The 25,060-nt window shown below is 41.5% G+C and overlaps 1 protein-coding gene across 1 annotated transcript in view; it reads left to right on the forward strand.

The window, feature by feature from the left end:
- kif26ba (kinesin family member 26Ba) overlaps positions 1 to 25,060 on the forward strand; it is a gene marked incomplete at both ends in the record, with an annotated part of 78,961 nt that overhangs the window by 42,948 nt on the left and 10,953 nt on the right. Inside the window, 11 exons of the mRNA XM_079166505.1 lie at positions 13,285 to 13,500; positions 14,501 to 14,594; positions 17,703 to 17,848; positions 18,218 to 18,343; positions 19,327 to 19,513; positions 20,026 to 20,263; positions 22,867 to 23,038; positions 23,504 to 23,842; positions 23,931 to 24,104; positions 24,481 to 24,619; positions 24,750 to 24,996. Coding sequence (XP_079022631.1) covers positions 13,285 to 13,500; positions 14,501 to 14,594; positions 17,703 to 17,848; positions 18,218 to 18,343; positions 19,327 to 19,513; positions 20,026 to 20,263; positions 22,867 to 23,038; positions 23,504 to 23,842; positions 23,931 to 24,104; positions 24,481 to 24,619; positions 24,750 to 24,996 — 2,078 coding nt within the window. The remainder of the gene's footprint in view (positions 1 to 13,284; positions 13,501 to 14,500; positions 14,595 to 17,702; positions 17,849 to 18,217; positions 18,344 to 19,326; positions 19,514 to 20,025; positions 20,264 to 22,866; positions 23,039 to 23,503; positions 23,843 to 23,930; positions 24,105 to 24,480; positions 24,620 to 24,749; positions 24,997 to 25,060) is intronic.

Here is a 25,060-nt window from a genome sequence, read left to right on the forward strand (position 1 = left end):
TTCATTTTAGAAAAATGAATTGAACTGAATTGTCTTTGCCCTGCAGCTTTAAATTCAGTTTATTCAGGTGTGAAGTGATATTATATTGTTATCTTCTAAAAAGAGAAAATTGTGTGCAGGGACTTTATCTGTGGTTATTAAAACCACTTGTTTCAGCTCTATTCCGTCTCTGTTAACATCAGCGTTGGACAGTGGATTAACATATTGGGATTCTGATCATATTGGGCTCTTAGGTTTATTTTTGTGTCCCTAAATTTGGCTTTGAGTGGGTACGTTTGCTCAAAAGATTTGTGATTTGTCTCGTAGTGGAGCTTTACATCGGCGCTTTTAATAATCGTCACGGTCTCTGAACATATGAGAAATACTGTTTTTGAACTGGTTGTGGGAATAATACACATATAAGAGTCAGTCCATTCTTGGCCAAAGGCTCATGGTTAAACTGTCCACATTTCTCTTTTCTGGGCATGTCAATAGCTTCTCTGACGGTGTAGTCGATGTGTTTCCTGGACCTCTGAACGAGTGCCGTAAAGGCTAGAAAAGCTGCGCCAGTTAAGATAGAAGCGCTTCGTGACAATTTCGGTTTCAACTATCGGTTATAAGTCCAGGGTCCAGATACAACGATGTCTGGGTCCGGACTCGGACCGTGGTCCACCTATTAGTGACCCCTGGTCTAAATGTATGTACTGGTACGTACGTGTGTGTGTGTGTGTGTGTGTGTGTGTGTGTGTGTGTGTCTCACCCCCTCTGTACCATACTGGAATGCAGGCTAATGGTTACCACGGTAACACATCTCAGGCTGACAAAAGTCATCTGTCACCATTGCCAACGGTTGATGGAACGCGCTTGTGTGTGGATGTTGTGGATGTGAGGGGGTTTCATGCTTCTCAAGTGTGTGCAATATTGATCGTCCATGTAATGAGTTTTTAGTGCCCCCTCCTCCACGGTTTGAGTGAGAGGCTCACTGATTCTGTGTTTGTGTGTGTCACTGCTAGGAAAAGAATGACTATGGAGGACAAAATCAAACAGAAATCAAACAGCCATGTGTCCATTACAGCACACAGAGAGGGAAAGGGATTCCACACGTCCTGTTGTGATTACGAGTGTGAGCAAGAAAGAGAAGAGTGCATCACAGCTAGTTGTGCATGTTGTGTCTGTGCGCTCTGGTGTGTCTGTTTGTCTGTACTTACATGCATGTGTGACGATGTTGGACTGTTGACAGAAAGAGAGAGGGGGCATGACATGCAACAAAGGCTTAAAACAACAAGGGAAGTTGCAGTTATTTGGCATGTGCTGTAACCATTCGGTCACCAGGGTCAAAACGAGTACCTTTACTTAAGTAATGTACTTAAGTAAAATGTTGAGGTACTTGTACTAGCCTTCCATTTACTGCTTCTTTATACTTCCACACTTCTACAAGTCAGAGGCAAATATTAGGCTTAATTTATTTGATCATTTAGCTACTACTTTCCAGATTCTGATAAATAGTAGAAAATACAATGAACAAATACATTTTGACATTATTATATCAGTGAGCCTTTATTGATCCCCAGGGGGAAATTCACAAGCTACCCAAAAGTATATCAAGTAGTTTATACAATGAAAGTATTTGAATACTTTGAAATTAACCCCACATGCATCACCTAGTGGACTAACTTTTGATCTAAATCCCACACAGTCACAATGTTGTGGTTTAGGTCTGCCCATAGACTGTATATAAGAAGTGGACGTAGTCACCGTGTCTACACGCATTGTTTTTTTTGACTGCAATTTTAAAACCTTGAGTTCAGCATTTTGCCCGTTGCCATCTTCGCTTTTTGTCCGTCACCAACTTGGCTTTTTGCAACCAGAAGTTACACGAGAAGGTGGAGCTAGGTACAATCGAACGCTGAATAAGACATTTTTAAGCAACTAAAGATGTTACAATTAACTTTCAAGAACAGAAAACACACTTTGAAAGGGTTAAAGTTGTAAGAAGAAAACAAGTTCAACTCCAAAGCAACACCATGGTAGCGACCTGTCAACCACAAGGTATTCTCGCTAAAAGCATATCCTGCTTTATTGTCTATTTTACTCTAAGTGGGACCAACATTTTGGAAATGAACATCATGCTGTACTGAATAAGACTTGAAACTAGCGATTGAGAGCATTAACTCATGTTTACTGAGGTAATCCATCAAGTGAGAAGTAGGGTCATTTTCTCATAGAATTCCATACAATCAGACTTATTTTTGCAACCAGAGGAGTCGCCCCCTGCTGGCCGAAAGAGAGAATGCACGTTTAAGGCACTTCCACATAGGTTTTCACTTTTTCCCTTTTCAGACCCGGAGGTTTCGCATATTTTCTGTCACTCGCCCGTGCCTGTTATCATACAAACCATATTTTAGTTATTAACAAATATTCAAAATGTGTTATTTCTAACAATTGACTTTTGACATTGACAGTCAAATCAATTGTTAAAGTTGCAAAGATAAAGCAGTCATTACTTATAGACATGTGATTATAGCCATGTAGGTAGAAACACGATCTAGTTCTCGTCTAGAAATCTCAGTCATATTTAGTTGAGGCCTTTCATATTTTATTTGTCTTTTTTATGCAACTGATTATTTCATGTGTTGTGTTTTTTTTTGCTGGAGTCTTTATCCCCGTTTCTGTCCATATGGAGGTGACAGATGTCCCCTCAGTTGTCAGGGAGACAGATTCACACTCTCATATTTACAAGCGCACTCACACACACAGCAGCCAAATTATACTGACATTATAGACCCCTACACTACAAGCCCATATACAATATACATTATAAACCACACACACACAAACCGTCTTCACCGTCTGTCTGTCTCTCATTCTGGCTTCTGTTTCATCCCACTATGATCGTCTCGGATCTTGTGATAGCGGTGATTAGCTTGTCTGGCCGGCCGTGCTGTGTACAAATGCCTGCTGCTACTACTGTTTAATTTCAGCTGCCAAACAGCCCCCTTTTCACAGTCATGTGGACATCTCACAGTAATCATTCTGGTGTGATCTGTGTTATGGTGGAGCTTTGATAAAGTCCAGTTGTTTTAGCTACGTACCCACTTTGTCTTCCTGTCTTCCTGCTGGCAGACGGCTCCTTTCTGAAATCAACTGCGACAAATGGAGAATAAAAAAACCTAAAACAACCAGTATCTGAAAAGCAAATCAATAGAAATTGAAATCGCGTGAGCCTCCACAAGAAGTCAAGTATTAAATGCACAACAAAAAAGTGAAATTTGAATACCCTGTAAACAATTAAATGTTAATTTTTAAGAATAGGTTGTCTTTGTAAAATAGTAAGAGTGGTTTTATCAGTGAATTATTTGTTACAGTCATGTCTGAAAAGCTTAAAGCACATGCGCAGAACGCGCCTAATGACACAAATTCATAGGTGCTGGACCAAGCTCCCCAACAATGTGCGGAGACTTTGCGCACAACACGCAAGCCGTGGTGAGGTGATGATGACTTTCTTGCATGTGCACCATATAAACCAAGCTTTAGTTGGGTCTCACTGCTGTGGTTTGGAAAGAAATGGGGAATCAAATAAGGACAGGACATGTACCAAGGCATGAAATTATTCTGGTATTTGGAACATAACAAGCCTCTCCTGTGAAATCAATTGTAGCTTGCCAAGACCTAATCACACACATGCACACACACACACACACACACACACACACACACACACACACACACACACACACACACACACACACACACACACACACGTGCATATGAGAAGAAAATGGCTGTGGTGACATTTCTCAAGCAAAAATGTCACCTGCAGTGGGGGTCGGCTCCCTGCTGAAATGGCATTTGCACACATTCACACTCATACACACATGCACACAGGCACACAGGCACACAGGCCTGCATGCCCACCAATTTATAGGATTATAGTGTACAATGAAAGATGTCAAGGAAGCGGCAAAGCCCCTGGTGGAAGTGTGTACGATACATCCTGCAGAATACATGGGCTTGTCTGCCAGTGTGATGGGGGTTTAGTGTTCTCCCCGATGTTAATATGGCAGAAAACAGATTGAGACATCACATTTAAAGCCAGGGGAAATCAACCTGCACAGGTCAGATGTACTGGCTGTGTGTGTGTGTGTGTGTGTGTGTTAGAGAGAGAGAGAGAAAGAGAGAGATAGAGAATCAGCCTAGGATGTATCCCTCATTGGACCTCTGACTGGCGTCTGTATCTCAAACTCCCCTCCGTTATTTCTATACACAGTGCTTCTCTACATGTGTTGTTGGTAAGCTCTGTTTCACTTTAATGAAATCAGCCAGCTGGGAGCCTTCCATTCAGACTCCTGACTGCTGTGGGAGATTTGTATCAGTCGAGGAAGTTAAGCTGTGTATATATTATCACTTGGAAAACCAAATGCAGAGTTACACACAGCAGAGACTGCAAATGACACATTTTTGAAGCTGTCAGATGAAAACTGAAGAGATGAAAAAATACTGAGGATGTCAACGATTGAATAAAAGCAATCCTTATCTGTAATGACCAAATACATCTTATTTTCTGATTGCTTTCTATGCATCTTTATCAGCTATAGGCTTCAGCAAAGTTTGCAAACCAAATCAGTGAGTGTCATTCAGCAGCAGTTGAGAGAGACTAATGCGTTATTGCATACACGTATATGACTGCTGAACTATGTTGTTATTATTCTTTCTCCCTGTCTGAACTGGATTCACTGTCATTTAACTTTACAGAGAATATGCCTCTATGTCAGTCTGCCTGTCGGTCGGTCCAGACAACTGGTCCAGAATGATTCTCAATCTCAAATTCAATACTGTATCTCTACAAGTTTTCAATTTGTCAAATACTTGGTTTATGACCAAATACCTGCAAAAAGAGTGTCATGGCTCTATGGCAAAGTTGCTGTCAGTCAGTGTGACTAAAATATCTCAACAGCTATTGAATGGATTGCTATTTGATCGCCGATCAGAGATGAAATTTACCGAAGTATCTTTCTCAATGTTAGTCTATGGAGAGAATTATTTTTGGGCCCAATGACATCACATGCACATCCCGTAACCGTAATTCCACAGTTTGGCCACTTTGTATAATTTGCTTCAAAGCCTGGGGCTCTTCCAGGGGGTTGAGTACAGCCTCACAGAGGCGCTAGCATGTCTTGTTCAAAGCTGTATCACAAATACACGAGCCATGTCACAGTTGCCCCGGGGCTTTCAAACTCTTCTGCAAGCCGTCTGCTGCACTTCACCCACAGTTCTGTATCATAACTGATTTACATACAGTTTAATATATCTGAAGAGGGATGAGAAATGGTATCAAAATGTTATAAAAGCTAATATGGCCTCTTCTCTTTTCTCCCCTCTCTAACCTATCTTCACCTCATCTCTGTCTTATCTATGGATAAGTCTTATCTTTTTCCTTGCCAACCCTTTATCTCCACCCGCATGCTCTTCTCCATATCTGAATGACTGTGGGACTTTTTTTCCAGCTCTTTCATTCCTGCAGCTAACATTTTGCACACACACACACACACACACACACACACACACACACACCCTCACAAATTGCGACTTGACCTTGGGGGAAAATGATGCCATGACAGCTAATCAATTTTTAATAGCAGCAACGATCCCTCTCAGGCCACAAGCTGTGTGCGTCTCTGTCATGAGTGAGCATGTGCAAGTGGTTTTTCCACAGGCATGTGTGTGTCTTCATGCCTATCTGGGTGTCTGTGTGTCTTGTATCTAAATGAGGGAGTAAGTCTGTTATGGGTATCCAGTAGCCACTTTGTCCCACCTTGTAGCTGAAATATTAATGCTGTCAGCATTACACACACACACACACACACACACACACACACACACACACACACACACACACACACACACACACACACACACACACACACACACACACACTTCACTCTTTCCTACTATATTCTGAGATTTTTTCATATTAGGCTATACAGGACTGTCTCAGAAAATTAGAATATTGTGATAATCCCCATACGTGTGATTTAGTTTACTGAACCAAGCTGAGTGTTTTTCAAGGCTCAGGAAACCCTTGCAGGTGTTTCGAGTTAATTAGACGATTCAAGTGATTAGTTGAATACCCTACTAGTATACTTTTTCATGATATTCTCTTCTTTAGAGATAGGATATTTGAGTTTTCTTAAGCTGTAAGCCATAATCAGCAATATTAAAAGAATAAAAGGCTTGCAATATTTCAGTTGATTTGTAATGAATCCAGAATGCATGACATTTTTGTTTTTTTAATTGCATTACACAAAATAAAGAACTTTATCACAATATTCTAATTTTCTGAGACAGTCCTGTATACTGTATATTAAATGGGCGTGACATAGATGTGATAGTCATGTGAGCCACGCAATTCCTTTCTTCAATCAAAACAATAATTTGCTATGAAATGCTTTTGCCATTCATCATATTAAATGATTGCAAAGGCTTAAAGTAGGTTTGGTTTCACAATTGGGGGGGGGGGGGGGGGGGGCACAATGTAAAAAAAAACGAGAAAAATAATAGCATATACGGTATAGGATGTAGTTTGTGGTGGTGTTGAACTGTATTGTATTATACAGAGAGATGTTTCTGTTAATTAGCCTACCCTCATTGATACAAATCCAATATGAGAAAAATGTTCATAGAGACTTTATAGTCCAATAATGAGCCTCAGCTTCCTATTAAGTGACTGTAATGTACCACATCGTGTACAATAATTTAAACTATTCAACTATCAGCCCTGGTTATGGTTCTCCCGTGCCCTCCTTCCCTCTGCGGGCCCAGCAATAAGACCTGGCTCTCCAGCAATGTGGTGTCCGTGTTGGCTCCCATGATAAGCGTTAGGAATAACTATATAGAAATAGCCGATCTTCTGGCTGATGGTCTCGTTTACTGATGAAGGTCATATAGAGGCATCAGTATTTCATTTAGACCAGTTAAATGTTCCTCAAAGTAATTTAACATGGACTGGACAAAATAACAAGGCTTTGTTATTTCACCATTTCCGTATAAAAGAGATCTTTTAGGTAATATAGTGGCTCATCTTTGTTGAACTACACACAAATTCAAACCTCAGAGCAGTAAGATATATGCAGTGATTCCATCTGATGATACTGTTTTCTGAGCTGGAAAGAAGACATTGCTTAAAATTAGAATTGATCTGAAGCCTAAACTTGCATTTCCCATATGGTATTTGTACCTATCTCTCTGTACATGTGTTTTCACAAATGTGTGTTTCTGCAGTCTTTTGGAACCAATTAGAGCTCAGTCTCAGTCTCTTATCGATTTTCCAGCCAATAGTAATGAAGCACTGCTGTGAGGGACTATCGAACAATCTTCTCTCAGCTCGGGCTTGTTTGTTGCTGTTTAGCAGAATTCCTTTACTTGAATTGTCTCAAAGACTTCTTGTGACATTGTGTCCGAGGAAGGAAGCTCTCTATCCAAGAGAGTGTATTAAGGGACAAGTTAGTTTCTCAGGGGAAAAAAAGACTCCTTGCCTCAACATCTGTCATAGCATGTAACCTTAGCATAGAAATGAACCCCAAAGCTGTTCCAGGGTGGTTTAGCAGACCTTTATGTTAGACACAGTGGTATTTTAAAACACACACAGCCTCCTTTAATATGTTGAACACATCATACATGCTTAGACACACAGAACACAGATATCAATCGTTTCCCAAAGCAAATGGAAGTTCAATATTTACACAGAGACATGTGGAAAAAGTCAAAGAAGCACTCACTGCTCGAGCATCTCTTCCTCAGTCCTTTAGTTCTGCAGCTCGAGAGGAAAACAGAAGGAGACTGTGATTTGTCTTGTCATTTGTTCTGAAGGGCCGGGCGGAAAAGTGAGAGAAGGAGAGCAGGGAGATGAGACAAAGAGAGAACGGAGGGAGCAGTGGGAATGGAGTTGGTGGACAGTGCTATCGAGCGACACATTGTTTCTCATACATAAAGAGAGGCTGAAGAAGGGAAAGGTGTATAGGTGTTGTGGAAGTGGGAGTCAGGGAGAGCAGAGGGCAGAGACAACAAGAGGGATGAAGGTATCAGGGATCACACACTGCTAGTGTTTTGTTAGTATCTGGAGAGTTATAAGTGACCTGTTTCACATTTTAGTGTCATCTTTAGCTGTGTCCATGTAGCTGTTATTATTGTACTTCATTGTATTTTAATGCAGGCAGGTGCTGTTAGCACCCAGATAGATGTCCAAAGCCAGCAATGCTATTACAGCCAACCCAGGCACACATTAGGTGCTATATGTGTACATGTAGCATACTGAAGGCTATGTATATTTTTCTTAAACCTAACCAAGTAGTTTTGTTGCCTAAACTACAGAAACTGAAAATAATAATAATAATACTGAAAAAAACCCAGAAAATAATAAGTCAACAAAATGTAATAAATAGGGTTCTCACAGGATTCGAACCCCAGTCAGGTGACAGACTCATTTTGACTCATTCATCCACCACAACCTACTCCCTTCAGATTTGTTGTCACTCTTTAAACTGCTACTACTATTACAATACTACTCCTAAATCCTTCTGTCAGAAAGGGATTTCTGTCAGAAAGCTTTTTGGCTATCTATTGTTAGATTAAGTAGCACATTCAACTTGGCCGGGTGCAAATAGACGTTTCGTGTAAGGTATCTGGCTGGAATGAAGATTCAGTCATCTATCCCTCAATGTTGTCCTTTATCTTGCTTTTCTGAAAAAACCCACCACTAACTCCTTCTCTCTCTTCCATCTTTTTCATCAGAAGAACAAAGAGTCCATTAGCTCTGTGTTCTTCCTGCGTAAGTGTGCCCGTACGTCATACTGGCTGCAGCACTTTGCCACATGTATTGATTCACCATTGGATCGAGGCCAAGGATCCTCTAAAAATTACGTAAATGTGGATTTGATCACACTTGCAGACACACAACTGCACCATTGGGCTGAACTCAGGTTTAAACTTCCAGTGTGAATGTCCCAATCAAAAGCTGATTTTTTTTTTGGCTTCTGGAGATCAAAGGAGGTTTTCATAGCCAGAAAAATCTCTTAAAATGGTGGCATAACTGTGTTGATGCATCAGTTTCCCAGATGTTGTTTGGTTGGTCATCACCGCAGAGCTTTGATAGTTTAAAAAACAGAAGAATATAAGTTAACGTACCCTTGACTGACACCTTCAATACTTTGAGAAGTGGACATGTAATCACTATGTAGGCCATAATGTGATTCCATGTCCACATTTATACCTCAAACACATACACACACACACACACACACACACACACACACACACACACACACACACACACACACACACACACACACACACACACACACACACACACACACACACTCTTATCTTTCACACTCTTAGACATGAGGAGGAAATGGGCTCTCAGGGGGGGAAGACTTTATGAGTTACGCCTTGTAAAGTGTGCAACGGTAAAATCCTTCCCCCCAGGCTTATACTGATGTGAAGGGTTCTTTTATTGGGGTCAAGAGAAGGCGTAGCACTGAATCTAAGTGTGAGTGTGTGTGTGGGAGAGAGAGAGAGACAGGGAGTGTTTGTGTGTTATTCATGTGTGTGTTTTGGGGGAAATGCTATAGAACTGTTGACCTGACATTAATACTTAGTATCGTAGGTTTCCCAGGTCACCAAGATTACACATTTATTGTATTCGGGTGGCATCTCAGTTTATCTTACAACTCATACATGGACACACTTTTAAATGTATAATTACATTCATCTTAGAAAGACACAAACACTCTTCCATACACACTCACACAATTTATTGAACCAACTCTCTAAAATGGCCTATGGTCATTTAATGATGCAACCAAAGGAAATCCTGTTAATGTGCCTTATTAGGTGTGTGTGTGTGTGTGTGTGTGTTGCAGAAAGAGAGAGAGAGAAATGTGCATAAAAATCGCAACATAGTCAGAGCTCTTAGAATGTAATTTGCTTTTGTGCTTTACACGGCAGTATATTAGTTACCAGCAGGCTTTTATGCTGACATTTTTTATAAAACACTTATCCTTCTAGGTGACTTTGTTCAGTATAACATGACCTTGTTCTGGTTGCCTTTGTCTCATTGCTCCAGTGCTATTAAATGAATTATAGCAAATCATCATAACAATTTGTAATCTCTTTTGGAGACAATTGCTTTATTTTAGTGATGTTATCTATCATAGTAATGCAGTAGAGGTTAATTAATGAACAGTCCAATTTATTTCAGAAATAAAGTCAAGCACAAACATGAAGATGTACATTTTCCAGCATTTGACAGACATTATATGATCAAAAGACTCAGCTAATGGGTCTGTAAGTAAAATGTATAGTTTAACTCGCTGACAGTCTGTGAATGCTCTAACTCTGAGTGCGGTGGGGTTTGGAGTGTTTTGGGATTACTGTGTGATTCGTATACCCATAGTGGTGTTTAACTGGAAACGCAGTGTAGAGTCACACTTCAGACGATGATTCATCTGTGCTAACAAGCACAAACAGACGAAAGATCTCTCCTCCTCTCTTTCCTGCCCTCTTAGGAGCCACATAAACACAGTAGTCTCTTTTCATCTGCCCTGCACCGCTGAGCCCTGTCGAGAAAACCCTACCTAGTTTAGAAAACACATGGTAAAATAAGATCTGAACTAAATCTCATTTATTTCTTTATTTGTCACAGTGTGCTATTAGATAAGGTTGAGTTAGCACACATTTAGTCATGTAACAATATAATAGAACTGAGAGTATCCTCCTGTGTATTCTTAATCTATGATTAATGTCAGGACTTGCAGACCCTGCAGAGATATTTGAATACTGTTATCCATCCATCCTTTGATTCTCTAAATCCCTTTATCCTTGTCGGGTCTTGAGTCTACCCCACTCTGCACTGAGAAGCAGGTACACACAGATGCTGAATCCTCATTCATAGTTTGGATCTTTGGGATGTAGTCCACAAATGTATGTTCTTTTGTGGTTTCTAGGGGCCAAACTGAACCTGCAATGCTTCAGAAATTTAGGCACTCTGGCCGAAACTAATGATGCATTCATTCAGTTTCACCACATTAAGAGTGTAAGGATGAGAAATTGCATATCTTCTGGCTGTCAGTCTGTGTATATTGTGTACTGTCAGCTGCTTTACTGTTTACAGAATATTCAGCTCTTTGCATCTGTCATGCCTTAAACTGTAAACAATCTTTGTATTTTGTGCCATCATTATTCAAAGCTGGAGCCAATTTAATGTGAACTAACACTGATTCTGATTTCAGTCTGGTCACCGTTCATTTAACACACAGCAAACTGTATAGCTCAGCTTTTTCCACGTTTTTACATTTTTACTTTGCAGATCCTCGTGTCCACAAATTAAGAAAGTTAAAAAAACATTGTACTTAGCTCAACCCTCTCTTATCACTGATGGTTGCATAAAGCTAAATTGGCGATAGTCAAAATTTAGAACCTTGAGGCTTTAAAATGGCAGTCCACAAACCAATGGGTGACGTCACGGTGACCACGTCCACTTCTAACCACAAGGGCTCCCTCAGCACTTACAATGTGAGGAGAGTACAGTGCTGTACAACTGAGCCAGTGGTTGGCACGCCACAATATGCTGTGACATAATCCAATATGCACCCATAAGTCATTTAATTTAGCACAACAGGACAGTTTAAAGGGAGTCATATTATGGCAAGTTGTTCGTTGTTTCACTAACTGTAACTAGCTCTCCCTTTATTTTAGCGAGCTGCCCATATTATTCAGCTTGTTAACAGCGAGAGCGTTACTAAGGAATGTGTCACTGCCCAACACTGGACAGGTGATGACAGAAAGCAATACATTTGTCAAAAAAGTAGAAAGTATAACTCTTAAAAGGTAAACAGACTGACAGACCTTTTCACTTCCCCCCCCACACGCTTCATAATCCATCCACTGTCAGTGTAAATATAACATTTGATGATCATTCTCTGAGACAGTTGGTGTGGTTAAGACTTAATCCATAAAGCTTTCATTGCATCTGGCATCCTGCTCTATTCATCTTCTTTAACCAAGCCTCTCTCCCAATTGTCAGAAGGGAAAATCTGAGGTAAATCTCATGGCTAATCATCAAGTGACAAAAATGTAGTGACAAACATAGAGGGGAAAAAACAGCCGTACTAAATCAAATAGTGATACAGACTGTGAGAGATCAAGAGAGTGAGAGAGAGAGAGACAAAGTATAATTCACCCAGATGAGCCAGAGGAGGATCAAGAGAGCAAAAATAAACTGTTGGAAAGTACCTCAAACTTTTGAAACGTCTTTAACTAACAGAGAAAAGGTTGTTTATATGTTAAAATGTTCCGGAGCTCACTCAGATTCGATGACGCAGCATTTCGCTTCCTCTGATATCAAAGAAAACAACAGCAGCTGTCAGGCGGTAAATTGTGGCTGCTAACAGTTTATGACAGCAGTGGGAGTGAGAGGAGGAGAGAAAGCTAAAATCGGAATCCTGCACTTCAGGCTTTTGATATGTGGCAGCGAGCTGAAGCTAGACAGGAGGGGTGAGGATAAAAAAAGGACAGGAGTTAGGAGAGAGGAAAAAAGTGATAATGGAAGAGTGACAGGTAAAGGAGGGGTAGGAAGAAGAAGAGAGAACATGTACTTACATGAATGTGTACATAAGAAAAAGAAATAAAAAGCTGAATGTTGTGACTTTTTGGGAGTCTTTTGTCGAGGCACAGATGAGTTCTGATGCCTTCTAGCAACAATCCCTCAGTATGATCAAATCTGTTCATAGTTTCCAGTTGCGTAGTTTTTTTTTCTGAAAATCTTTCAGCGCCCTGAAAGTGTTAGTGGGGAAGCACTGCAGTGACGCCAGCGTGGCTGAAGTGACAGACAAAACCATCAGAAACCAAATCTTTATTAACAGAGGAGCTCCAAACACTGAACACATTGATAGATGACTTTTATCTAAAGGCATCACCAAAGTTTTAAAAAGGAAACATTTTGCTTGCAACAACTTTTAGCACTCACTTTTACTTAACTCTTAGTATTTTTTTTATTTTTTATTGATTACAGTCTCATTTCACTGCTTTGTAAATAATCAGACCAGAAATAATTTCATTTTTTTGAGAAAAAAGACAAAACCTACCAGTGCTACAGTGAAGGTTGTGAGAATCCTTTTATTGGGAGGACTTTCTCTTTAAATTCTGCATCCTGGTGTTTGTGAGGGATAACGTTGCGGTTGTCTTTGTCCATTTTTTTTATCTATAATACTCTGTTGTTTCACTCGTATGTTTTCTGTGTCTTACCCTCAGGTGAAAGTGATGGTTCGTGTGTGCCCAGTGTCTCAGTCGGACGCAGCTGAGTCCAGTTCCTTCCTTAAAGTGGATCCCCGGAAGAAACAAATCACCATCATGGACCCCTCAGCCAATCAGACACCAAGCGCTGCCTCCCAGAAAAAGGCGGGAGCCAATCAGGTCCCTCCAAAGATGTTCACCTTTGATGCTGCTTTCCCTCCTGATGCATCACAGGTAAGAGAAAAGATTATGAGTTTTGAAAGCAAAGGATTTTTATATAAAACCTGCCAAAGATAACTTTTTATAAAAATAATTACAAATATACACAAAACGCTGCCACATCAATGCCATAGTGGGTAGCTGAGTGGATTAGCCTTCAGGATGTAGTTCCAAGCAGGAGATAGTTGACATGTCTCATTTTCTGCTAAAAATAGTTACTTGGCTAAAACAATCTACAGAAGTGTCAACAGACTGGTGACAAACTGGCTGCAAAGCCCCCATCGGTGGCACTTCCATCTAAATAAAATCCAATATTAACGGAGCAGTTTGACATTTTGGAGGATAAACTTATTGACTCTCTTGTCGAGAGTTAGATGAGAAGATCGATAGGCTCTCTCAATTCTGTGAGCTAAGTATGAAGTCACAGCCTGCAGCTGATTTGCTTGGCTTTGTAGTTTCAAAGCAGGGGCAAACAGGTAGCCTGGCTCTGTCCAAAGTTTAAAAAAAAATCCAGTTCCCAGCACCAGGAAGTCTCTGCGGCCGGCCAACAAATGTTTCCAGCATGCAACAAAACATTCTATTTGTTTAAAGATTAAACAAACAAGATGTGTATGCTTTACTTGTGCTGGTAGGTGTTTTTTGTTGGATAGAGCCAGGCTAGTGGATGTTTCTCCCTGCTTCCAGTTTTATGTTAAGCTAAGCTAACTGTCAAATAAACATATTTACTACAATGTCAAACTATTCCTTAAAGAGCTGAACACCGTTTGTTTTATTTGGTTTCACTAGTCAACCAAACGCTACAAATGTCAAATGAAAATAGACATTTTAGGATTAATAGTAATGCATGTGGTGGGACTAAAATGCTATCAGTAGGAGTAACGTGTATCTTGGAAAAATGCACAAATGCTCACAAATTGGAATGACAGAATTCTTCCCTTCCACGTCTTCTATACATTCAGGTCTTTATGCTTTTCTTGACCCTCTCCCTTCATCTCTTCTGTCTGCCTGTTGCTAGGCGGAGGTGTGCGCGGGAACGGTTGCAGAGGTGATTCAGTCGGTGGTGAACGGAGCAGATGGCTGTGTCTTCTGCTTTGGACACTCCAAACTTGGTAACTGTCACACACATGCACGCAGACTACAAAATCAGAGCATGTGTGGCTCGTGAGTCATCTTTAGTGTGTGCGTCTGACCGTCAGTGTGTCAGTCTTTCATTTGGCTGTCTCTCCACTGGCTCTCATCTATCAGAGAGAGAAAGAAGAGGATTAGTGTCTGCTGAAGCTGAAAGCATTCTCAGTCTGCTCTGTCTGTGTTTCTGTCTTCTTTTCTCTCTCTCTGTAATCCTTCCGAAGCTGTTTTTTAGAGAAGTTGTCTTAAAAAGGGTCAGGACCCCTCACTGCGTTCTGCAACACGCCTGAACCCACACACATGCCCTGGCACACACACAAACACACACACACACAGATGTTCTTCAACCCTGGGTCCACCCCTTGTTGTGTTTATCCCTGTACATGCAAGCAGCATTACCCTTCTTGGCTTGTGATCTTCATACAGCCAGTTGGAGTCCCTGAGTCCCCTTGAGCTGCTGGCAGTGGACGAAAGCAGAGAATTTAAATTTGGCAGTTCAGCAGGGAACACTTCTGTGTTAACGACCAGCTATTTCCTGAAACAAACAGTAATGCATTTCTACATAAAAACCAACATGCAAGCCGCTGTTTCTCCTAATTGTGCTGCAGGGATTTTATCCATTGTCAGATCAGTTGTAAAAGTAAACTTGTTTGTAAATTAGTCCGGAAGAAGTATTTTGATTGTAAGTTGTAGATATTTACATCGTTAGAGTAATTGCTGAGAAAGGGACCATGCAAACGAGCCCATTGGGGCAAGAAGCATGAGCAGTCAGGCAGGTTGTGAAAAAAAACAGCCAGCAGTTTAGACAGATTAACTAGGGATTAGATAACACCTCAGCTTTGCCTCCAAATACATTATTATTTGAAGCACTTAATCAGGAGTGTCACGAGGTACTGCAATACCAGCAGCAGCCACTATGCCAAAATCACCTCATGGCCCTGCGCTGTTCATTGGAGCATGGTTCACTGTAAAATACATACAAAGACAATAAAAAGGCTTTAACACATTTGTAGTGTGGCCAGCAATGTAAATCAAAGCTTAGCTAGGAATAATAAAGATGGCCACATATGAAAATAAGACCTACATTATAATAAATAGGTGTCCTTTAAATCAGGCTTTTTGTATGTTCAGGTCCTCATACATTTTCATTCAAGAATGCTAAAGAGTGGGCTGAGAGGAGAGCCTGCCCACTTCTCCCTCAAAGAGGAAAGATCAAACAAACAGATGCACACATAACCTCCAGGGTTCTCCCAAGATACCAACCCAACATGGTGTCCACATCACACAGCCTGCCTCGGCCAGTCTTTTGTATCTCACCATTTTTACATGTTGTCATTCAGCTTTCAAATATTGACACATGGAAATGCCTGTCACGATTCACGATGATGACTCATAGTGTGTAATGTGACTGGAACCAATATGCCAAGCACGCCCCCAAAACAGACCTCTTATTGTCAGTGTTTGATCGTGTTGGATGACAGGCATAACTGAATTTCTTGGCTTTAGTACTGGAAGTGCTTTTATATGATCCATCATAGACAGTTTGCTCTTTCAATCAATTTTACTGTTATATTAATGATGCAGAGAGGCTCTGACATTGCTGGTCTCGGATTAAACGGCTGCTGCAGGCTGGTAGCAGCAGAGGAGATCATTCTTGCCATAGATCTTAATGAGGCTGGATTATAATGGCACTACCTTTTTCCTAATTAAAATGGGGAAAGTAACACAACGAGCATTTATCTTCGGCCCTGTGGCCCTTGGCTGTAGACGCATATGGGTACTCAGACGCACGCAAGTGGACTCATCTACACACATGCACACTTTCACAAAGAGTAACCAGGTTTTCATTGAATTGGGAAAATGATGCTGAAATAAATGGATGAACTTCAGGAATGTAATTGAATCCTCTGATGGATTATGGTATTGGTTATGTGATTATTGGCTTTGGATGGATCATCCTTTAGTAATGAAGAGTGTGAGAGTGTGTGTGTGTGTGTGTGTGTGTGTGTGTGAGCTCAAGTGTGCGAGTCTTTGAACTGATGATACAGTGCTGCCTTCTTCTCTCACACGTTCTCACCCTGTTCACTTTCTCTCTGACAGCCTCAGCAGCTCTGTTTGATGATACCAATTGCCACGAATATACATCATCTTCACAGACATGGACACACACACTGCTTCATCCCCCTGTAGCGAAGAGTCACTATGTTGCAGCGTTAGTCAGTGAAACAGTCAGCCAGCTGACCGTGTATTGATAGCCTGTGGTACACAGAACAGAAGGAAACACATATACTCACGTCGATGTGTAATTCATGGCTCTCTCACTTATACACAGTCCTGAAAGGCAAACACGAGAAAGGAGGTGCTTTGTGGTTATGTAGTGGTACTACATTCAGCTGATAGCTGAATTGAATGCATTCTTTAACATTTCATTAACATCATTTTGAGGTTTTATCTAGAGGAGTCTGACATTGTGCTTTAGTGAACTTAAAAAGGATTTCATTCAACACCGTATAAACAATACGATGGTACAAACCTTTTTGTTGATCATGTTTTCTACTTTCTTCACTAGTTCTCCAAACATTTTTGTGACAAATCATGAAATGCATCTTTGTTTTGACAGTAAGTTTAATTGCTCCAGGAGACATTTAGGGTGAACAATGTCAAATTACAATGTAGCGGACAACCGACCCACCACGCTGTCTCTGAACAAATCTGAGCACATTTGTTTCTCTACCCTGCATCACACGATTCAGGCTGTTGATGTCCTCTGTTATGTGTAAATGGTTGTGTCGGTTTGATTGTTAGGTGGGACATATGGCTTTGTTTACGTGTGTGTTTGATCTCCAAATCCTGAGAGTCAGAGCAGGTGTGTGTGTGTGTGTGTGTGGGGGGGGGGGGGGGGTTGCTGCTCAAAGGGACAGATCTGGAGGCCCCGTGTGCACATGCATGTTCAGGCACTCAAACAGACACACATCTATTCGTACAAAGCACCTTTCTCCCTGGAAGTCTCTTTTGATGATGTTCTTTTTGATAAATCCATCTTTTTTCCATTCATCCTTCCCCTATTTCGTTTTTCTGTCCGTCTCTTCCAGGTAAATCCTACACCATGATTGGCCGTGATGACTCTCTCCAGACTCTGGGTATAATCCCCTGTGCCATCTCCTGGTTGTTTAAACTCATCAATGAGAGGAAGGAGAAAACAGGAGCACGCTTCTCTGTCCGTGTCTCTGCAGTCGAGGTCAGTGTTACTGGCGAGACCTCAATTTCCGACATTGCTTGCAGAGTTTCACAGGTGCCATTACTGATACAGACATTTGGGAAAGGAGGTTACTAACAGTTTTTTTTCTAAGTTGTAGTGGCAGTAGCTGGGGTGCTGGCAGTGTCATATCAGACAACAGTTGCCTAAATGTTATATTTATAACTCTTGACTTGCAGTAATGACTTCTCTCTGACAAGGTTTTAATAAAGACTGGACTCTCACTATAAAAATGCTTTGACCACAATTAGTCAAAATCAATTTGGGAAAGGATTTTGTCAGAATATAAAAGACAAAGTGATGTCTTCTTCTAGTCAACTAGTGTGTGTGTGTGTGTGTGTGTGCGTGTAGGTTTGGGGGAAAGAGGAGAACCTTAAAGACTTGCTGTCTGAAGTCGCCACCGGCAGCTTACAGGATGGACAGGATGGACAGTCACCTGGAGTCTACCTTTTTGAGGACCCCATCTGTGGCATGCAGGTAATTTACAGACACACACGCAAAAAAACATGCACGCATTTAAACATACTGCAGCTGACGGTAGCATTCATTTATGCAACGTGTACTCTGTACATTTAATCCTGACACTCACCTTAGAGCAGCAGATACAATATGAGAGCTTTAGTATGCTATTGGTGTCTAAATAAACCAGGCATCTTTTAAAACACCAGGTCCAGAAATAGCTGCGTTACTAAAAATACACTCTGACGGAATCAAAGAAGAACAAGTGCAAAAGACTCAAAAATGGAAAAACTACAAAAGATTTATATCGTTCGATATATTCAAGCTTTTTCTTAAATCAGTTATGCTTTAGGTGACATTTTTGAATTTACTGATTGCGATCAGTAAATTCACTCATCCACTTTGATGAGCGTGACTCAGACAACAAAGGGCTACTTACATGGCACTAAATCTAATTACCATTATGACTAATGTCATTGTCATTCATTTTAGGTTAGTAACTACATAGCAGTCTGAATGTGTGTATGTAGAAGAGCGCCAAAAACAACTGAGTGACAGAAGCTGAACTGTGTGTGTGTGTGTTGAGCTGCAGTTTTATGTTTTATAGGATTATAGGGTCTGATACAAGAACAGCTGTGTAATCCTTAACTAATCTGACATAATCTCATCGGTAATGATATCCGCAGTACCACACACACACACACACACACACACACACACACACACACACACACACACACACACACACACCTACACACACACACACACACACACACACACGTCCGTCTCTCATTCTCACCTCTGCATTCTCTCTATCTCTGTCCCCAATACCTGCAGACAAATTAGAAAATGTTTTATTTGAATATGCCAATCAATCAGTGTATCAGTATTATCTGTGTTTCTTGGAAGGTAAATCGAGCTTTAGCTAAGATTGAATTGTACCTCTTGTCTGGCTCCTTTTATATATTCACACAACCTTCCTCCTCCCACACATCTTCCAGCTCCAGAACCAGTCTGAACTGCGTGCTCCGACCCCAGAGAAGGCAGCCTGGTTTCTGGATGCAGCCATAGCAGCTCGCCACAGTAGCCAACGCCCCAACACCACCGAAGAAGAACACAGAAACTCACACATGCTGTTTACGTTACACATATACCAGTACCGCATGGAAAAGACAGGCAAAGGAGGAAGTAAGTATAATTTGGTGTGTGTACACAACAATGATTGACAGATCAATGTATTTATTTATAGTCACTATAAATAATGCGCATACCTGTCACAGGCTGTATGATCCTGAAATAGATTATTTCTTCAGATTGATTCACATCACACATGTGTATATATCACATGCAGACAATGAGGATATTTGAGGATGACGTAAACCACTAATGTGGGAACACAACATGTCTTCAGTTATGTTTACATACGTTCTTTTAATTAATTTGTCACTGTATCAATTATATAACTACATAATTCAGGAAACAAACACAAGCTACAACCATTGGTCATGTTAGTACACATTCCTGTGATATATTGAGGGGTACATTCAATAGTTGTACACTTTCAAACTGGTCTACACTCCTAAAAATACCACCACAGACTTTTTTTTTTAATGGTATATATACTTTAGTTTTGTATCCGTACCCCTTACCCTCCTCCGTCTTTCCTCCCCCATTTTTGACACATTTTCTCACTTTGCAAGTGTCAGGAGGACGCAGTCGCCTCCACCTGCTGGACCTGGGCAGTTGTGATCTCAAAGTACTTGGAGGAGGAGGAGGAGGAGGAGGAGGAGGAGGAGGAGGAGCAGGAGGAGGAGCAGGAGGAGGTGTGAAAAGCAGGGAGAATTCTTTGCCCAGTTCGGCCCCTCTGTGCCTTTCTCTATCTGCCCTCGGCAACGTGATCCTGGCCCTGGTCAACGGGAGCAAGCACATCCCATACAAGTAAGGTGGTGTGTGCACGTGTATGTGTGAGGAAAGGAGAGGAGAGGAGCGGAGAGGAGAGGAGAGAGGAAATGAGCAAAGTTGCTTTTAATAAAGTAAGGAGAAGAAATTGAGGTAGAAAACAATTTGGAGAAAGAAGTGTGAAGAGGTGAAATGAGGAGGAAAGCAGGATGTTTTGGTGAGGAGAGTAAGAGAGGAAAGTAAACGAGAGATCTCCTAAGTTGCTTCAGGATTTGGGGACTTAATGCTATAAACAACAACAGCTGCTGTTACATATTCATCAAATTCATTTTGCTGGTTAACTGACTGCCAATGAGAGCAGAGGAGAGAGAGCGAGGAAAAATGGAGAGATAGCCCAGTCAGAGACTTTAGCCAGACTAAAACAGTAATAGAATACAAATACATGTAACAGGGAAAAAATATGAATTGCTGTAGCAACATTTGGCATGCTCAGGCAGTGTACAGGTGATGGACCAAACTGTAAATGTCCTCATCTTACCTTTTCTTCCCACCTTCCCTCTTGCTATTCCACTCTCCTTAAGGGCTTCGTAGCTCTGTGCGTCTTGCTGGGTTAATTAAATCACAAGCTTTCGCATTTACATTGCAAAACAACCTGCTACCTAACACTGAAGCTGCAAGCAAAGCTGTGCTGAGTCTGGTTTGGCTCTGATGACTCAGAGTGTTGTCGGATTGTCAGGAGATTTGGACTGGTTTAGCAAATGTATGCAGTGTTACTGCCACTTCTCTAGAACCAAGGATCCTCAACATAACGGTCACCACAGAATCACAAATGACTGAGCAAAGGCTTTGGAGCACAAGCTGACGTGGATGTCAGTGGTGATCGTGGATAACTTCCACTTCAACCATCCAGTAGTCGTTGCTGAGATATTTCAGTCTGGACTAAAGAAATGAGCTAAACAACTGACAAACTGAGCCTCAGTTAAAAACAGTCTTCCTTGTGATGTGAACATATTGGAAGAAATGACAAAACTAAAAATGTGCATAAATCTAGTTTGAGCCCAGGAAATCTGCTCCAATCCTTTCATCACAGTTAAAGGCCGTGACAGTCTCCCAGAGCTTCAAAACCTTTGGGAAAGTGTCCCATCCTGGTCTTATAATCCCAGTCCTGTTCCAGTGCTGTTGCTAGGTAACCGGTGATTCCATCCCAGTTGATTAGTAGACATTGTCATGTGTATATAGCTTCCCAGTTCAATTAAAAAGGGCAGACAGTTGTCTGTGACCACAAAATCAAGATTGTGGCTCTTGTCCAGACATGAATCGAAGCATCTCAGCGTGACAGGCAGACGGACAGCGGTTCCTGCTCATGTAGATTTAAAGGCTCTGCTCACGTTCACTAAACTTAAACCTTCCTCATCAGGGACTGTCTGAAGCTCCTTGTCCAAAATCTAACCACTTCCATCTGATTTGCTGTGTCTCTCTCTGTCTGGAGTCTGTGAGCGTGTTTGCAATGTGGCTTCTTTATTTGTGCTGCTCAATATTAGTGTCTAATAATGGTGAACAATGAATTTAGAAGCTGCTTTCATTATAGGCTAGTTTTAATCAAAGAGAGCATCATGCTACATACAGTAGCCTTCCCTGGTAAAAAATAAAATAAAAGGGTAATGCATTTAGCACAGACTGAGAGGTTAGATCTCATTCAACATCCCCAGCACTTGCATTAACATGCAAATGGTTACTTCATGAGTCATGAATATACTTACATTAATCTCGGGGAGCGATATCGAGGTAGAGAAAGATCTAGGTGGGAGAGAGACGAGGGTTTGTTGAAGCCTGAGGCAGCAAACTGAGAAAGGAGAAAAGAGAGGAGAGAAGCATGAACGAGAAAGAGGAGGTCAAGATAGGAGTGTATACATACGTGTGTGTGTGTGTCTGTGAGGATGTGAGGTTGTGCACATACGTGTGTGAGACATGCCTGCAGGCTGTGTTTTTAGAGAAGGGGGACAGCAGCGTGAGGTATTGGGCCACAGTGGAGCTTTACTCACCATCAGCCTGCAGGCCTCCCTACACACACACACACAGACACACAGACACACAGACACACACACACACACACACACACACACACACACACACACACACACACACACACACACACACACACACACACACACACACACACACACACACAAAAGGCAATGAATGATTGCAGTAGCCCACCCAGGAGAAAGTCGTTTCTTTAACACACAGCCTACTTTTACTTTCCCATCTGCTAGGATAATCTCTCTGGGAGATAGATCATCTCCCAATATTGGGCTACATAATATCCAGAGTGCTTCTTTTAAGACTGTGTTAGCTTTGGCCTTGGATAGCAAACTGTCATGTGTTTAAGCAGCGTTGATCAATAGACATAATCAATAATTACCTTTGCCTTTTGAATCTTCATTTCGCTGATATGAATATGCTAGCCTAGTGTCATTATGACATAGACTGTAACAAAGCCCAGCTATTAATAATCCTTTGTCAAATGTCATACGTGTGTGGTTGTCTGTTAGAAAATCGACCATTTTTGTCACATGTTTGAGAAATGTGTGCATTTCCAAAGTGCATTTAGAGCTCACATCTCGGCGTGTGTCTGTTACTAGGGACAGCAAACTGACCATGTTGCTAAGGGAGTCGCTAGGCAACATGAACTGCCGGACCACCATGATTGCTCACATCTCTGCCTCACCCAGAGATTTCTCAGAAACCCTTTCAACCATCCAGATTGCTTCCCGTGTCCTCCGCATGAAAAAGAAGAAAACTAAAGTCACAGTGGTGAGTTTTAGTCAAACCTTAATGCTTCACAAAACTGAAACTTTCGGTATATTGAGTTCAAGATAAAGTCACTGCATGCACCACATGTGCTGCTGTCACCCTCTCTCATCTTTCACCTTTCATGCTCACTTATTTCAAAATTGTTAGGCTGAAGAAAAAGCGGTGAGGGCTTCAGAGCTCTAAAAATATAAATAAAGTCAGTAGATACATGAAAGTGCCAGTTTGTGATAGAAATAGGAATAAGTAAATTAAATTGAAGTTCTTATCTTACATCTGATACTTGGCTAAGCTGCATGTCCAGGATTCGAGTGAATGTCATCTTTTTCTCTCTCTATTCCATCTCCCTCTGGTGTGAACTGTCAATTAAATGAAAAAAAAAAATCATGCTCTGCAAATCTAAAAAGGGAATAATTCTCTCTCACCACCACCTCTGCCTCTTGCTTGCTTGTCTCTATCCCTCCTCAGCAATACACTTCCAGCTCCTCTGGAGGAGAGAGCTCCTGCGAGGAGGGTCGCATGCGTCGGCCGACCCATCTGCGACCCTTCCATCACCGAGGTGACACTGACTCTGACCTTCCGTTGCTGCGACTGTCCAGCGACCCTGACGAATATTCCAGCAGCGAGCAGTCATGTGACACGGTGATCTACGTGGGTCCGAATGGGGCTGCAGTGTCGGATAAAGAGCTTACGGACAACGAGGGACCACCGGAATTTGTACCAATTATTCCTGCTTTGCTTCGAGGTAAAACGTCAGAACAGCATCAAACACAAAGTCAAAGTCAGGCGGCTGGAGCCCAGAACAAGGTAATTTAAATATTTTGTTGAGACAATCTGCAGTAATCTGAATAATATTTGATGCAAAGCAACTCACTCATGATTTCTGTCCCAACAGGTGCAGTCTGCAGAAGACCAACCCAGTGTCCTCTCTCAGCCTCTGTCTCTGCCCTCTCAGTCACTGCTTGGGCAGCCGTTGGCCCCTGTCCCAGAGGAAAGAGCCGAGTGCCTGAAATGCAACACCTTTGCTGAGCTGCAGGAGAGACTGGACTGCATTGATGGCAGCGAGGAGGTGATTTGAGTTTTCTGTCATTTCTTTTTTTTATTATTATTAAAAGAAAAACAACTAAATATAGCAGAGAAGAGAAGGAGATGCTGTATTTAAATGTGATGGGTTGTTTCACAGGTTAAACATTATCTATTCAAATGGGAAAAGGGTTTTGTTTGTATCTGTTTAGTATTGTCTGCATGTACAGTATCTGCATAACCTTTTTCTTGCTGTCACAGCTTGCGTTAGTGGGGTCCATTTTCTGTGCCTTTCAATAAGCATGTGCTTCCAACTGTGTTTCAAAAACGCATTTGAAAAGGCATTACCTTTTCATTGTTAAAGTATTTTGTACAGGACTCTGTTCTATTTCTCGTTTTCATCCATTCTGTCCTTTGTTCAGGTGGCAAAGTTCCCCTTTGAAGAAGTTCCAGCAAGCAAACAAGGTGCCAAACAAGAGCCATGTCCATCTTCAGCCGTCCCAACCTCAGCTCCTTCTGCTCCTGGCTCTGCTGCTGTGCTGGATACAGAAAGTAAAACAGGTTAATTCATTGAATAAATATGCTGTATATAAGTGTTTTACAATTGTAGTTCTGTAACTCCGCATCAAGTCAAGTCCCATTTTATAGTGTCTGGGATTTAAAAAACATTGTTCTGTCCAACATCCCACAGGCTCTGAATGTGCTGTAGGAGGTGCAGTGCAGTCCTCCTCCTCAGCAGCAGCAACCTCCAGGAGGAGAACCAATGACCAGCAGCTACAGGAGATCAAGGAGGTGGTGGAAGAGGCAGAGCTGGCTCAGACAATGATCCACAACCTGGCTCAGAGTTCTGGTTCCCCCATAGTTACCAGGAGTGTTACAGGAAGCAGCAGCATCACCTCCAACGCCCTGCACAGGGCTAGGAGCTGCCTGCATGACAGGTGAGGACAGGAGGAGTTATGTATGATTGGTGTGATTTTTTTTTTTAGCCATTTGAAAGGATCT

The sequence above is a fragment of the Pholis gunnellus genome (genome assembly GCF_910591455.1).
Source record: "Pholis gunnellus genome assembly, chromosome: 1".
Classification (NCBI taxonomy): Eukaryota; Metazoa; Chordata; class Actinopteri; order Perciformes; family Pholidae; genus Pholis; species Pholis gunnellus.